At 34.8% G+C, this 13,740-nt stretch overlaps 1 protein-coding gene across 4 annotated transcripts in view; it reads right to left on the bottom strand.

The window, feature by feature from the left end:
- Positions 1 to 4,639: 4,639 nt before the first annotated feature.
- Positions 4,640 to 13,740, bottom strand: part of LOC118203951 (uncharacterized) — a 44,862-nt gene continuing 35,761 nt past the window's right edge. For all 4 annotated transcript variants that reach the window (XM_085822236.1, XM_035376265.2, XM_035376263.2 and 1 more), the window contains 2 exons: positions 11,820 to 12,093; positions 4,640 to 6,375 (listed from right to left, as the gene is read on the bottom strand). In XM_085822236.1, the coding sequence (XP_085678362.1) occupies positions 4,814 to 6,375; positions 11,820 to 12,093 (1,836 nt within the window). In that variant the 3' untranslated portion in view covers positions 4,640 to 4,813. The remainder of the gene's footprint in view (positions 6,376 to 11,819; positions 12,094 to 13,740) is intronic.

Raw genomic sequence — 13,740 nt, 5'->3', positions numbered from 1 at the left:
ACGCGCCAAAATTGGTAGCGCGTTCCCTCCCTCGCCAAGAGAGAAAAGTTGGTGATTCAGCCTGGTTTAGAGGAGCCTTACTCATGACGAGAAAGTTGATGACAATTATCAGGAGCTAAGAACAAGAAGAAGCAATAACTGTAAATTGCCAGTGAGGATTGTGAAAGATGATGTCTGTCTTTTTTATAGACTGATTCGTAAACTTATCATGTTTAAGAATATCCTGAATGTCTCTGAAATAAAAATTTGTCTTTTTGAGAAAGGTATCGTGAGATGCAGTCAGAATATACTATTTATCGATAATTCGATTTTTAACTCCCCATGGAGAATAAAGTTTCCCACAAAGGGCAACGTGCACTGGTGATTATACGTAGCGTTTATTCTGAAAAGCTTGAAGTCTTTTGCAATGAACTGCACAACCTCAACTTGACCTGTAACTCATGGGATTGATGGGGTGTTTCTCGGGCTTCTTGAACGCAATGATGACTGCGATTACCCAGCAATTAGGATTGTAAACTTTTCTAAGACATGCATCAGATAGGTCGCACAAAAATATAATGGCTTTGCATTGCAAAGGCCTTAGCGCCTTAATAGAAATGCTGTCAACATCCCAGGCTTTCCGAAGGTTTAATTCTTTGTTAAATAACTTTAAGTTCAATCCAAAACAAAAACGAAAAAAAAAAAAAAAAGCAGGAAGGAGCTTTTCATGAGGAAGGGGCTTTTTAGGGCTTAATTTTCTATTCAAAACATCACAATTTTCTGCAAATTCAATGTCCATATTACGCAAATAGAAATGAACTGATTTTTTCAGCTATCCACAACAGCAGTTAACATTTCGCCTTGGATATACATAAGTACAGAGTTTTCGGCTGTAGATCCAATTGATTCGCCCTTTTATTATTATTATTATTATTATTTTGAGAGGGAATTTTTAAAAATAGAACTGTATTTAGGGAGAGCGAGCTGCTAAAATTTTGTCCGGGGTTTTGCTTGTGTTGCTTGTACTCTTCTTTGATAATTCTTTATATGGAATTTAATAGTTTTTAAAGTCTGAAACCATTTTTGTCTAAGATATTTACTCTAGATGGCCAGGTATGGCCATTTACTGTAGATGGCCTCTTGGGAAAGTCAATTCTTTTGCTTGGTATGACGAAAGAGGCACTTTCGATAGAGCTTTGGATGGCATTATTGAAAATGTTGACCGTCTCTTAAATAGTAGCTTTTCCTTTTAAACTTGGATGGATATGGATATCACATTCTAAGGGACCGCTGAATTTATCATTGTTCGTAATGATAAAACTCAACATGGCCTTGATATTTTATACAGCGTCAATAAAATTAGATTATAATAAAAATATAGTTCATTAAGTACCTGAAGGTACGATCTTTGAGGTATACTTTGTGGAAGTATAATGTCCAAAATATGTGGGAAATGACTTCTGTATAAAGATAGCGGGCTTAGAATTATAATATTCTTTTTGGTGATATAGTTGCCAATTATACCTTCTTTAAGCTTGTTCCGGCCACTGTTCAGTGCTGTGGATTTTGCATTTACATCATCCGCAAGTAAAGTCGGAAGACTGGAATGAAATATATCATCCAGATCACTACAGCAAATACAGCGACTAGATACAGTAACAGCTGCAGATTTTTCTGTTGAACACACACTATTTAAGTGTATGGGGGAGAAATCAATTGTTTGATTTAATAATATTATACATAATGTACCGTAAATTGTTGCGACAAACTTTTGGTGGAGGTAGGGCACATCATAAGGATTAAGAATTGCATAGGAACCTATACCCGGAAATATTAAGGGCAGAGGTAGAAGATGGGATAGCAGAGGTAGAAGATGGGAAAAGAAGCAAGAGTAATTACTCATAATTTGAAACATTTATTGGATATGAATGCAAATGGTGCACGACAGCTTGAATGTTACAACAGATGCTCGAAGTTTGCACAATCAGACGAAATGCTGAACTGAAAATTATTAATCCCATTAAAAGTCGAGTATTCCTCTGCGAAGTAATAAGCAATTAGTAAATCATATAAACGCAAGATTGTCAAAAACAGGTTCATGTGTTTTATATATATGAAAAAAGTATTAACTTACAAAAAAAAAATCTTCAGAACGCAGCTAAAGTTGGTCATTATCACAAAGAAATTAGTATGCTTCCTCATTTGTCATCAATTTTCATTCAGAAGTTCTGAACTAAAAAGCAGTGCAGTTGGCAGCCGTGTGTATGTGAAAATAATCTTTATGAGTATGCTCAAAAGAAGAAGTGGCATAGTTGTAGAGGCATTAGGTATTTTTTGAAAGCAGAAGAGATGAAAAATAAGCAATGTCCTTACCGGAACTCGAAATTCGGACCTCTTGAATATGCGCCGAGCGTGTTGAGCATTACATCACGACGGCATGCTAAGGAGGCGGGAGAAATACCTTATATACTCCCCCTTTTAAAGGGCGACTGGGGATTGGAGGATCCAACCGCCAAATCCTGATGGTGAAGAATCATAATCTACCACCTATGTTAGTTCGGGCGCCCCTGTAGAGACATTAGGCATTTTTTGAAAGCAGGAGAGATGTAAAATGAGCAATGCCCTCGCCGGGACTCGTACCTCTCGAATACGCGCCGAGAGTGCTGACCTTTACACCACGAAGGCAGCTAAGAAGGCGGGAGAAATACCTAATACAGTATTAAAACACAGGTCATGCTACAAAAGGTATAGATTAGGGTTCTCCTTCGACTGTGTAATGTGACTAGCGTTGCATAGAATATCTGCAATGTGAGGTGAAAATTTGATGAGCATATACTTTTCATATATCGGTTCAGTCTACATGTGACGTTTTCGAAAGTATAGTGCTCGGAAAATTGATGTGTCATTCTATTTAGCCTTGTATAGGAGACATTGTACCAGTGCAAAGAAATTCATATAACTTTAATTTGCAAAATGCAACATTACATATTGGAATAATATGTGCATTAAAGACCTGTAAACTCTCAGCATACCTAATGTTATTATGCATGTTCTAAATCTTTAAATATACTTTTATTTCCCTGTATTTATTTGCGTTTAAATACTTTAAATTTCCATACCTTCTAAATGTTAATTTCCATAAGGACATTAGGTATTCCGTGAAGAATGTGTTAAGCAATTGCTGTGAATGGACTATATCTGCCTAGCATCCGTAGATTTGTGGTGTCCACCACTGCCTCTCATATCCCATTTCATGAAATATCCGCATAGAGATCATCCATAATTCCAAGCGAAGCATTGAAGAAATGGAGGACAACACGAGTAGCTTGCAGTCTCGTAATGTTCTGTTAAAAGGACGAATGTTGGAAGCCCCAAAGGGGTTTAATGTCTATAACTATACCGGAGGGACGGAAGCCTTGGCATACACATAAATGTAAAAATTTCAATGGTTGCTCAAAAGTACCGGACATTCGATACATTGAATACCTGTAGCCTTGTATTCAATTGCTTTTCACGCCATCAGTCTTCGTGCTGGGCCAGTATGACAACAGAATGCAAACTTCTAAAGTTCTTTCCATCAGTGCTTCCGGACGCGATACAGCTGTCATGATTCTATAAGCAAACTGCTTCCTGTGCTAGAGTGTCAAGGAAAGCCGAAGCAATGGAGGCCATGTTGACAACCCGTGGTGTTGTAGACGGGGTTGCATCGTACATGCGCATACTTGATGCTTTGCAACACAGATTCCTGACATAGGGTACATTACAGATTATGACCAGTCACAACAGTGTGACTAAGATGTCTCGGACATTGTTGAGTGAGTAGTTTCCTCCATGATTCTGGTTTTATGTGACAATGGCTGTCTTGAAGGGCATTATTTAATAGGTTTTTATTTTATCCTAAGAATATATCAAGAATCCTAATATCCTAAAAATTTCTGAATGTAGGTCACTTTTAGAAGTTGTGACCATGAAATTTCATTGCATCTCTAAAGATTTTTAAAATGATAAAGTATTTAAAAAGCTCATACGACAACTAAATTAAAGAAATATTTTTTGAAAGTATAAGCCATTTATCGCATAAAATTATGAGTAATATGAAATTAATCCAAATATTAATTAGTATATTGTACGACTTCTTGCCAAAAGAGGTTACTCACTTCTTTACTTCATTTCAGTAGCAAGAATGTTACACACGTAGGCCCACCAAGTCACGCGCTTGTTTAAATATTGGTGCAATAAGGTTATCAACACTTGGTGAGTGAGGAAAACGGGGCGTTCCAAATGAAATGTCATATTTGTTTACAGATTTGTCAGAGGCATTTCATTGTTGATCTTGTTTCTGAAAGTATACTTTAGTTATTGCTTTTCCTTTCTCCCCTTAAGGTAAATGAAATACAAATCCCTAATAGACTAGCAAAATTTTCCCGTTTCTCTCAATTTCCTATTAAAATCTATCTTCCAACAATGAAATGTAAAACATTTGACTGCCGACAGGCGACTAAATTATTTTAAAAAGCATTTATCTTGTATTTTCCTTAATTACTTTTTAACTGAAACTTTATGGTAATGTTTAAAAAGATTTAAATTTTACTCTTAAAATGTGTATATAGTCTGTATAGTATAGCTATTTATTTCATTTTACAATCAAATTAACGCAGAATGCAGTTTCCAACAAATTCATTTTAATAGATTGAAGTCAAAAATACATTAAAAATTTTTCTTTGAAATATTTATGTAATTAAAATAAAATTTATTAAAATATAATTTTTCTAATTGTAAAAAATAGTTACGTACAGCAATTAAAATATAAAATTAAAACCTTTTCCATCGAGTCTCATTTATCGAACATAATTGTTCTTAACTTTTGTAAATAAAGACTACGCTCAATCGCTACATCTTGTCTTCGAGTTTCGTGGCTTTTACTGAATGAAAACGGCTTCGTTCCTGAAGAATTAAAATTTTTCTTTCGTGATGATGGAAGTTTGTTATTCTTATCAAGTATCTGTAAATGTTTTAGTACTTCAGCTAAGGAAGATTTTATGTCAGTAGGTCTTAAGGGGCTTAGAGGAATAGAAGGTGTAGTACTTTCAATCTCTAATTTCAAACGCTTGAGAAACTCAGAAGGTAAAGGAATATTAATTTCAAGTACAGGGCCTGTGAGCTTATCTTTCTGAAAGCTGTATTTCACATCCGGGTTATGAAGTTCAAAATCTTTCATGTGCTCCTTATATTTGTCAGCTTCTGGAATGAGAATGCCAGCTGGTGTTACAACGGGAATCACATTTTCAGTTGGTAATACAATATATTTTTGGTTCATATCATAATACAAATCAGCAGTAATACTTTCATTAAAATGTTTTGAAGCCATCCCCTTTTCCGGAGAATTGATATCAACAGAATAGACTTCGTCTTTTTGTTGTACATTTGGCCTCTCAGCCATCTGTAAATCTTCTAAATAATTCTTTGAGGAATGAGACATTTCTTCAACAGCTCTTAATTCACTTTTATTTAGGATTTTAATAAATCCGCTTCTCCTATCAAAAGCAAAATCATTTGAAGCTTTTGTAGCTTCGGGTAAGGAACCTAATCCAGAAATTAAGTTTTCTTTAATTCCTACATGATCGTCTGATTTGAAAGCTCCTTTCTCTCCAAATGGATAGAGTGAGCCTTCTGCTTCATTTAATAGATCTGATTTTGAATTATTTGAACTTCGACCTTCGGATTCATTTTTGCTCTGTCTATCGTTTCGAGTAACACCCGCTTCTTCAGTTTCATTTAAACTATTACGTAGTGATTCACCAATGAGTCTTGTAAAGAAACCCCTTAATGAAGTTAAGGGATCATTTCCATTTTTTTCTGTGCTGTCACTATTCTGATGATTTCTGCTGAAAGAATCTTCTTTATTTAAAGCTTTACCATTTCTTGCTCGTGGCATGAAAATTCTGTAAATATTCCAAACATTGTCCTCTTCTGGCTCAGTTACAGATAACTCGCCTTCAGTTAAATCATTTACTTGGTTTGTTGATGAAGGAGTTTCTTGACTTGTTTTCAAATAGTCATCAGAAGCAAATGGTGACAAATTAGGTGACTGTGTCTGAGTAAGAAGGTGTGTTTCATTGTAAGTGGTAAATAGTTCCATGTAAATGATTCCACCTATTGCCGATATTAATCCTAAAGAACAAAGACATATTATCACTGCAATTAAGAAATAACAACAACATGAAGAAAATTTCTCTCGGCGACTTAAGGGCACGACCACAGGTTTCATCTTCGGATCTTGTAATATTCCTTGTTCTAAGTTTTGCATTTCCGGGTTTAGTTCAGGTGAACTGAATGTTGGTCTTTCGTTATCCAAAGGTTTGTCATCGAACGCTTCGTTGTTCTTCTCTGCTGCATCTGAAAGAAAAAATTCAATATTTTGACAGTGGCATTAGAACGAAAAAAATGTAATGTGTATATTTTTAACAGAACATAAAACATTTTGTAATACCTGTTTCGGTATAAAATCTAAATCTACTTTTTTCTTATTATTATTTGAATTACAGACTATATGCTGCTGAGTGTCAAAATTGTTACAACATGTAAGAAAGCTGTTAGCATAAAGATATTGGCTTTTACAATTAAAGTGGAAGAATTAAATGATTAAATTTTCAGTTAATTCCGAAGTACACAACAGGCATAAATCCACACTAATTATTCCCTATTTTGGAAAATTTCCTATTCAGCTATGTAACAGCTGCTGATATTGACAAACATCCACTCTGATAAGAGCAGCTGTTGCACGGCTGGGCATGAAGACAAGTAGACTTCAGGTGGTATTTGGGGCACTGCAGTCCATCTTCTGTAACGGCTGGCGAGTCACGCCATTCTCTTTGCAACTAAACCAGACGTTTTCAGTTAGTGAAAGATCAAAAGAACGCTTCATATGAGGCAGGAATCGAACACGCTGTACATTGAAGAAATGGAGGTCAACACGAGTAGCTTGCAGTCTCGTAATGTTCTGTTAAAAGGACGAATGTTGGAAGCCCCAAAGGGGTTTAATGTCTATAACTATACCGGAGGGACGGAAGCCTTGGCATACACATAAATGTAAAAATTTCAATGGTTGCTCAAAAGTACCGGACATTCGATACATTGAATACCTGTAGCCTTGTATTCAATTGCTTTTCACGCCATCAGTCTTCGTGCTGGGCCAGTATGACAACAGAATGCAAACTTCTAAAGTTCTTTCCATCAGTGCTTCCGGACGCGATACAGCTGTCATGATTCTATAAGCAAACTGCTTCCTGTGCTAGAGTGTCAAGGAAAGCCGAAGCAATGGAGGCCATGTTGACAACCCGTGGTGTTGTAGACGGGGTTGCATCGTACATGCGCATACTTGATGCTTTGCAACACAGATTCCTGACATAGGGTACATTACAGATTATGACCAGTCACAACAGTGTGACTAAGATGTCTCGGACATTGTTGAGTGAGTAGTTTCCTCCATGGAGTGCCTTTGAGATTTGGAACTTCATTACATGTGGCCCTTCTGGACCCATCGATGCCAAATTCTCACAAGTCACCAACTCTCAATCAATGCGAGCTGTAATCTAATCTTTCTATGATTTAATTCTGAGATTTCTATGTAAATTCCTTCTTCCGCGAGGCATAACAAGGAAGCACAAGGAATAAATAGCAAACGCGAATTACAAGCAAATTTCGCATCCCATTCTGCAATTTTATACTGCTTCGAGTTTTTATTACCGTTGCTTGCAATGTGCGCATGCCGTGAAATGTTAATTATTCGCACACTATAACATGCTCTACCTTTCTCGAAATTTTCAGATTTGATGAGCACTTCTTTCATGGTGCCACAATTTTAATGTCCAGCAGTGTATTTGCAAAGCAACAGATTATATTATTATTAGAAAAGTAAGCGCTGATGCAGCCCTACGATAGAAAATCTTGCATGATATTTATTGCATACATGCTTCTTTCATCTACAATTACCAAACGCTGTAATGTATCCAACAGTAAGATGCTTCTTATTTTTCCGCAAGTTTTGAAATTTATTGTCGCAATATGATTGGTTGGCCCATTGTTATGGCAATAAACATGAGCATGACTGACGTAGACCATAATTAAAAATATTGCAATATCTTTTCAAAAGCATTCAGGTACAGAATGTACCCGAGTGTTCAAAAATAACAAAACATCTTTTTTTTCTCAAGAACAAAATACAAGTATAAAATCTGGAATTTTGGAAGCTTCAAAATTCATAAATTTAGAAGTAAAATTAAGCAAAATTTCAAATATTTTGCTTTAATAGTTCATATAGTTTTACTTGGTCATCTTATAGTTGTATTTCAGATTTCGAAGGAAATAATTTTAAAATTATATCTGAAAATAAAAAATGCACGTACATTGCAACTGCTGTAAAAGAATCTTAGGTATATGTATAAAAAAGGCAAAGGATTTTCTTTAACGCAAATAAATTTTTCGCACTCTATGGAATCTTCCGCATTCTCTAAACATGTTAAAGCGACGGAATGTTGTAAAATTTATGCTGATTAAAATAAGTGAATGCTCAGCATACTTTTAATCCTATTGGAAAGTAACGCATCACGCAAATGAACATATCATGCAGTAGACGAAGCATATGCTGTTCGAATCGGATTATTTAGATTATGGCAAAGCACTCGAAGGCTATCTGCTTAAGGGAAGGGATGAGGATGACTTCTTGGAAGATTTAAAGAAAACAGGCTCGTATTCCCATTACACCAACCGAAAACCATGAAAACGTAAATGCTGCTCACCAGGATTTGAATCCGTATCGAATTATCTGTGTTCAAAGGTTTTACAGCTTACCCGCAGATGGGCACTGTAGAAGTTTAGAAATAAATCTTACATTAAACAGAAACGTGATTTTTTTTGTCCACTAACAGGCGGATACTGTGCAAATGATATTAGAAATAGCAGCAAATAGGTGTGTTTCAGTTCAAATCTATTTCTAAAAATGAATACTATGCCAATTGTGATTTTATTTGTGAATCTAAAAAATTTCCGTTACGTTTTGAAATTCATTTTTATGATTCATCTCATGCAGTAAAAGAACCTAATTTTTAAGAACATTTGAAATTTTGTTTCCGAAAAGTGAAATTTCTTCGATGTTTAGATTTTGTAGATCAATTTATTTTAAATCATTTGTAAAGCTTTTGTTCACTTGAAATTACAACCAAAAGTAATTTCAAGTGAACAAAAGCTTTACAAATGATTTAAAATTGTCTTAACCAAATTAATTTTGGTTAAGACAAAACACATAAGGACTATTTGCAAAGAGAGCGACACTTTTATGAAGAAATTAAGGAAAACAGGATCGTATCTGTGTCACCATGGAAAATCTCACCAAGTACAAGAATTTGAATTGGACGGGCTACCAACTAGTCTTACTCACTTGGTCACTGCTGGCCGTAATGTTAATACCGGAATTGCAACATTTCTGACATGAGCACCATATGGAGGCATATGAGCCACCTGATTCAGTATATTCTAAACTATTTTCATCACACAACATTAAAAACAACCTACTATAGCATAACAAAAAGATTTTTAAATTACCCACACAATGACTTCAGTGATTAAGTCAATGCGGAGCTTACAGTATTGTGATCTTTGCACGAATGATCTTAAATTGTGGTAATATTTTGTCTTATTGTCAAATGGTTTACAACAACTAATGCTGTATTTATATTTCTCAATGATTTTCTTTTGATACTTATGTTATTTTGATTAAACATAATAGAGTACAAAAAAATTCTTCATATCCTTTGTGAATGTAATCTATTCAAAGAAACTCAGTTTTAATGTGTCTGAAAGAACATTTTTAACTTCATCTGCAGAATTTCATCTTATTAACAGACACCATTTTCAGTCTTTATAATAAATTTCAGCATATAATTAATGTTTTAAATTAAAATATTTTATTGTCTTTTAATACTTTCTCTATAGCAGAGTTTCTCAGTCTGTTTACCCTTTCAGAGCATTTGAATTGTTTAACTGAATACGGCAAAAGATATGAGAAATAACTACCTAAAGGTAAATAACATCTTTGAAAATACTTTAGGGAAACTTGCTTATATTTGCGTTACAAATGGCCGCAATCACGAAATCCAACGCATCAACTCTTTCCCTGTGATTCAAACTCGGATTCAGTTATCAGTGTCTAGTGCCGTTATCCTTTCGGCCACTGGTGTGCCTTGTGGAATCCTTAAAATATTTGCATTTGTAAGGAGCCTTTGTATAAATATTGCATTTTATTAGCTCTATAATTTTACTTGAATGACCTAGTCATTAGCATTTCTGCTAGAAGAGTAATTAGATACCAGAAAACCCAGAATGAGTTGCTTAGCTGATAAAATCTAAATAACGCCTGTGCTTCTTGTGTAAGAAGAGGGCTGCTTTCGCGGAGCGGTGTCCAAAATAAACTATTAATGTTCACGTTATGCACTGTGGGGGAAAAAGTGAAAAACTTCCATGCGACTAGTCCACTCTACCTCAGTCAAACAAACTGTGTTCAGCGGCGATTTTATCGGTTAGGCCACTGATGGGGTTCAAGCATTAACTGAGAAACGCTGCTCTGAACTCAACAGCCTACATCTCTTTTCCAAACTAAGAGAATATTTCTTGAAAATTATTCATTTGTTCGTTCCCAGTAAATTCAGTTTGTTCCTGCGTTCATAAAATATTCTTAAAGATTAGAAATAAGAGGTTACTTTGAAAACATCAGCACTATTAAAAACTATATTGCCTTTTTTGCAAAAATTTAGAGGTAGATTTGAATGCAGGTTAACGGTTGTATCGGGATGGAATTTATTTTCATTTGGCTGTACGGATAAAAAGATCCAATTCTTTCTTTAATTATAAAAGTTAAAAATGTTATTTCGATATTGCTAATAGTTACATTCAGATTTTTTTTTAGCTTTATTTATTTATTTTTTCAATTCTAATCTCCAGTTTTATGAAAAACTAATAATAGAAAATCTTATTAAAATTGCATTCTCGGGGCCAAGTCTTCAGATAACTGTTCTTCTCTTTCGTGATAAATTACTTCACTAGTTGCTCAAAAAAAAATATTTCATCAGTAGGCAGAATGTATTTCCATTTGTTTTCGACAGCAGGATTGACTGAGAATAGTACAATATATTCTGCATTCAACCACAGATCTAGGCAAAAGCAATGAACATTGTGCTTATTACGATTTAAATACTTACTTGGTATTTTTTTCTTATTAACACAGATATGTTTGAAGAAACTTTCTTTGAACGCATAAAATTTCTTGTTCTAAAATACTTGTAAAAAAATGCGTTTGTCCAGTATTTGTTATCGCATTTTTTCTTCTGCAATATTTTGTGATTAATTTTATAATGAATATTACAATTTCAATTGCATTAAAAATGTTAATTCCATAAATTTCAGGACTTTTTTTAATTTACCTTTCGAAAGAGGAGAAATAACCTATGACAGAAAGCTAGCGTTTACGAGCAAACATTCAAGCGTAATTTCATCAGATTTTAGTTAGCTTAAAAATGGCGGCGGACCACACAATTTCTGGAAACTTTTAGAATTTTTTCTTAAAAACTTATTCTGAACTGTGTTAATAGTTTATATATTTCGGAGTTAAAGTAATGGTCTGTGGGTGGTTTAAATCTCATCAGTTGTAAACAATCTAAGAAAATTCTTTAGTATCTATATATATCACAATTAACCTAGAAAAATTAGCTGCACGTGGATCTCTGTTTAGTACTCAAAAATCAAAAGTTACTAAAAGCATGGAAACTACACTCAAGTCTTTTTTTTACCTCTCCGGTTTTTATATAACCAAGATGCGGAAAGTTCGCTTTCCGTAATGACGATGGTTGATGCAGAAGAGAAATGCTTTCGAGGCTTCTGGTTGACTTTGACATCAAAGGCCACATTTTCGGTTGGGTTCAGGGCTCTTTGAGAAAAATTATGTTGGTCAAGACTGTCGACGCTTGCAGTTCGAGATGCTGACTTCCGACTGTTCTTATCCTCCGCTTGCTTACCAACATCCAAAGTATGTCGTCGTCCAAGTCGCAACAAGATTGGAGTTTCCTATGAATAAAGTTTTAATATCATTAATAAACACTGGATGATTTTCACACAATCAAATTTAAAACTGAATTGTACTTAACTGTTTCATACTTAGCAACGAAACTTTAACCTTTTGCTCTTCAAGACTGTTAGGGTTTATGACTCTTAACTTCAGAGCTAGTTGATTGATTAAGGTGAAGCAAAGCAGTAATTATTTGGCTGTATTTTACGTTTGCCTGCCTCAGACGAGGGGCTTTCGTGAATAAAATGTTGACAGAAATTGAAAACAACATGATAACCCTCCTTAGATTAATGTATAGTACTTCGAAAGTTGTAAGCATAGCGATTGAGGAACCTTTTTCCTCCTTACTAAGATCAATAACAATGGGAGCTTTTTTAACTAGGAGATAGGAGAGCCGACTCTCATAGCCTCGGACTTCGGTTCGAATCGCCGATATATATGTTTAAATACATAGTGACTTTATGGCATGGGAGCACTTGAGCCGGAAGTCTCCCGAGAGGTTGGTGTAAGAGAAAGGATAAGATGATACTTCAGATTCCTTCGGGGGGGGCAGTTCTTCAAAATTAAGGCGCAGCTGGAAAATTCGTATTGTCATCTATTGTAAGGTATCCAAACACTAAGCCAATGACAGGCATAATCTTTGCTTCCCGATCACAAATTTTGTCGACTTGAGTGATACTACTGTGAGACTGATGGGAAAAATCACAACAAACAGCTCTATTTGAAACGACCAGCCTCCTTATATAGACCAATATTAACATACAATAACAATATACTTTAAAAGTTCCATTATTGGAAAGAAAATCGTAACAAATTGTTAGGAAACAAAATAAGCAGCAGCAGCATACTCAAAATTTCCAAGATATTCATTACATCAACATCAATAAAGTATCTATACCGCCTTAACAGCTACAAAATGCAACGGTTTAAATATTTAATAGTTTCCATTTTGAACTATGAGGGAGATTAACTGATGAAGCGTTATCGAAGGTAAAATTAAGTTGTAAAAATATGGTATTGGGAATTTATTTCAAATATGGGGCTTTGAACAAACAAAAATCTTGTATTAAAGATTTCATTTAATTATATATTAAACGCACTGGTGTACTTCAAATCACTCTAATGTTAAAGAGTACAAAAGTCATTGAAGAAGTACACGGTGACGAATAACAAATATCTTAAAATGCCGTCTATGATACAAACGTTTTTGTCATTTGTTAATGCACAGTGAATAATAGTAACTAACATTTCAATACCAGAGCTGCGCTAGCCATCTAGTGGATCTTTCATGGAGGATTTTCGAAGGCAAACCGACTCGTATGTACCTTACAATTGGGGAAAACCACGTAAACGCCCATGCAGCCAGTCCGTTCCCGGAATTCGGACCTCGGACTGGACTACCAGTATTCGGTGCAAACTACTTTAGTTTTCACTGCAGTTTGTTGTTAATGCTGATTTTAAGGAATATTTTAGTTCTGCGTTCTTTATTTAAACAGATATTTCTTTCGGCGTATACGGACTATAAAAAGAAAAGCATATTTCTCTCCGTATTCCATATCCGTATAAGGAAAGTTACTGTTTCAAATAAATGCGATTTTTACGGTCTTAAGATAATTCTGATCCAAATTTATCCGTAACGTCCAAAA

Source organism: Stegodyphus dumicola, chromosome 8 (genome assembly GCF_044657685.1).
Source record: "Stegodyphus dumicola isolate Sdum_Otavi_A_Nest chromosome 8, ASM4465768v1".
In the NCBI taxonomy this organism is placed as follows: domain Eukaryota; kingdom Metazoa; phylum Arthropoda; class Arachnida; order Araneae; family Eresidae; genus Stegodyphus; species Stegodyphus dumicola.
The sequence above is the reverse complement of the archived record's forward strand: the minus strand, read 5'-3'. Positions and strand labels throughout refer to the sequence as shown.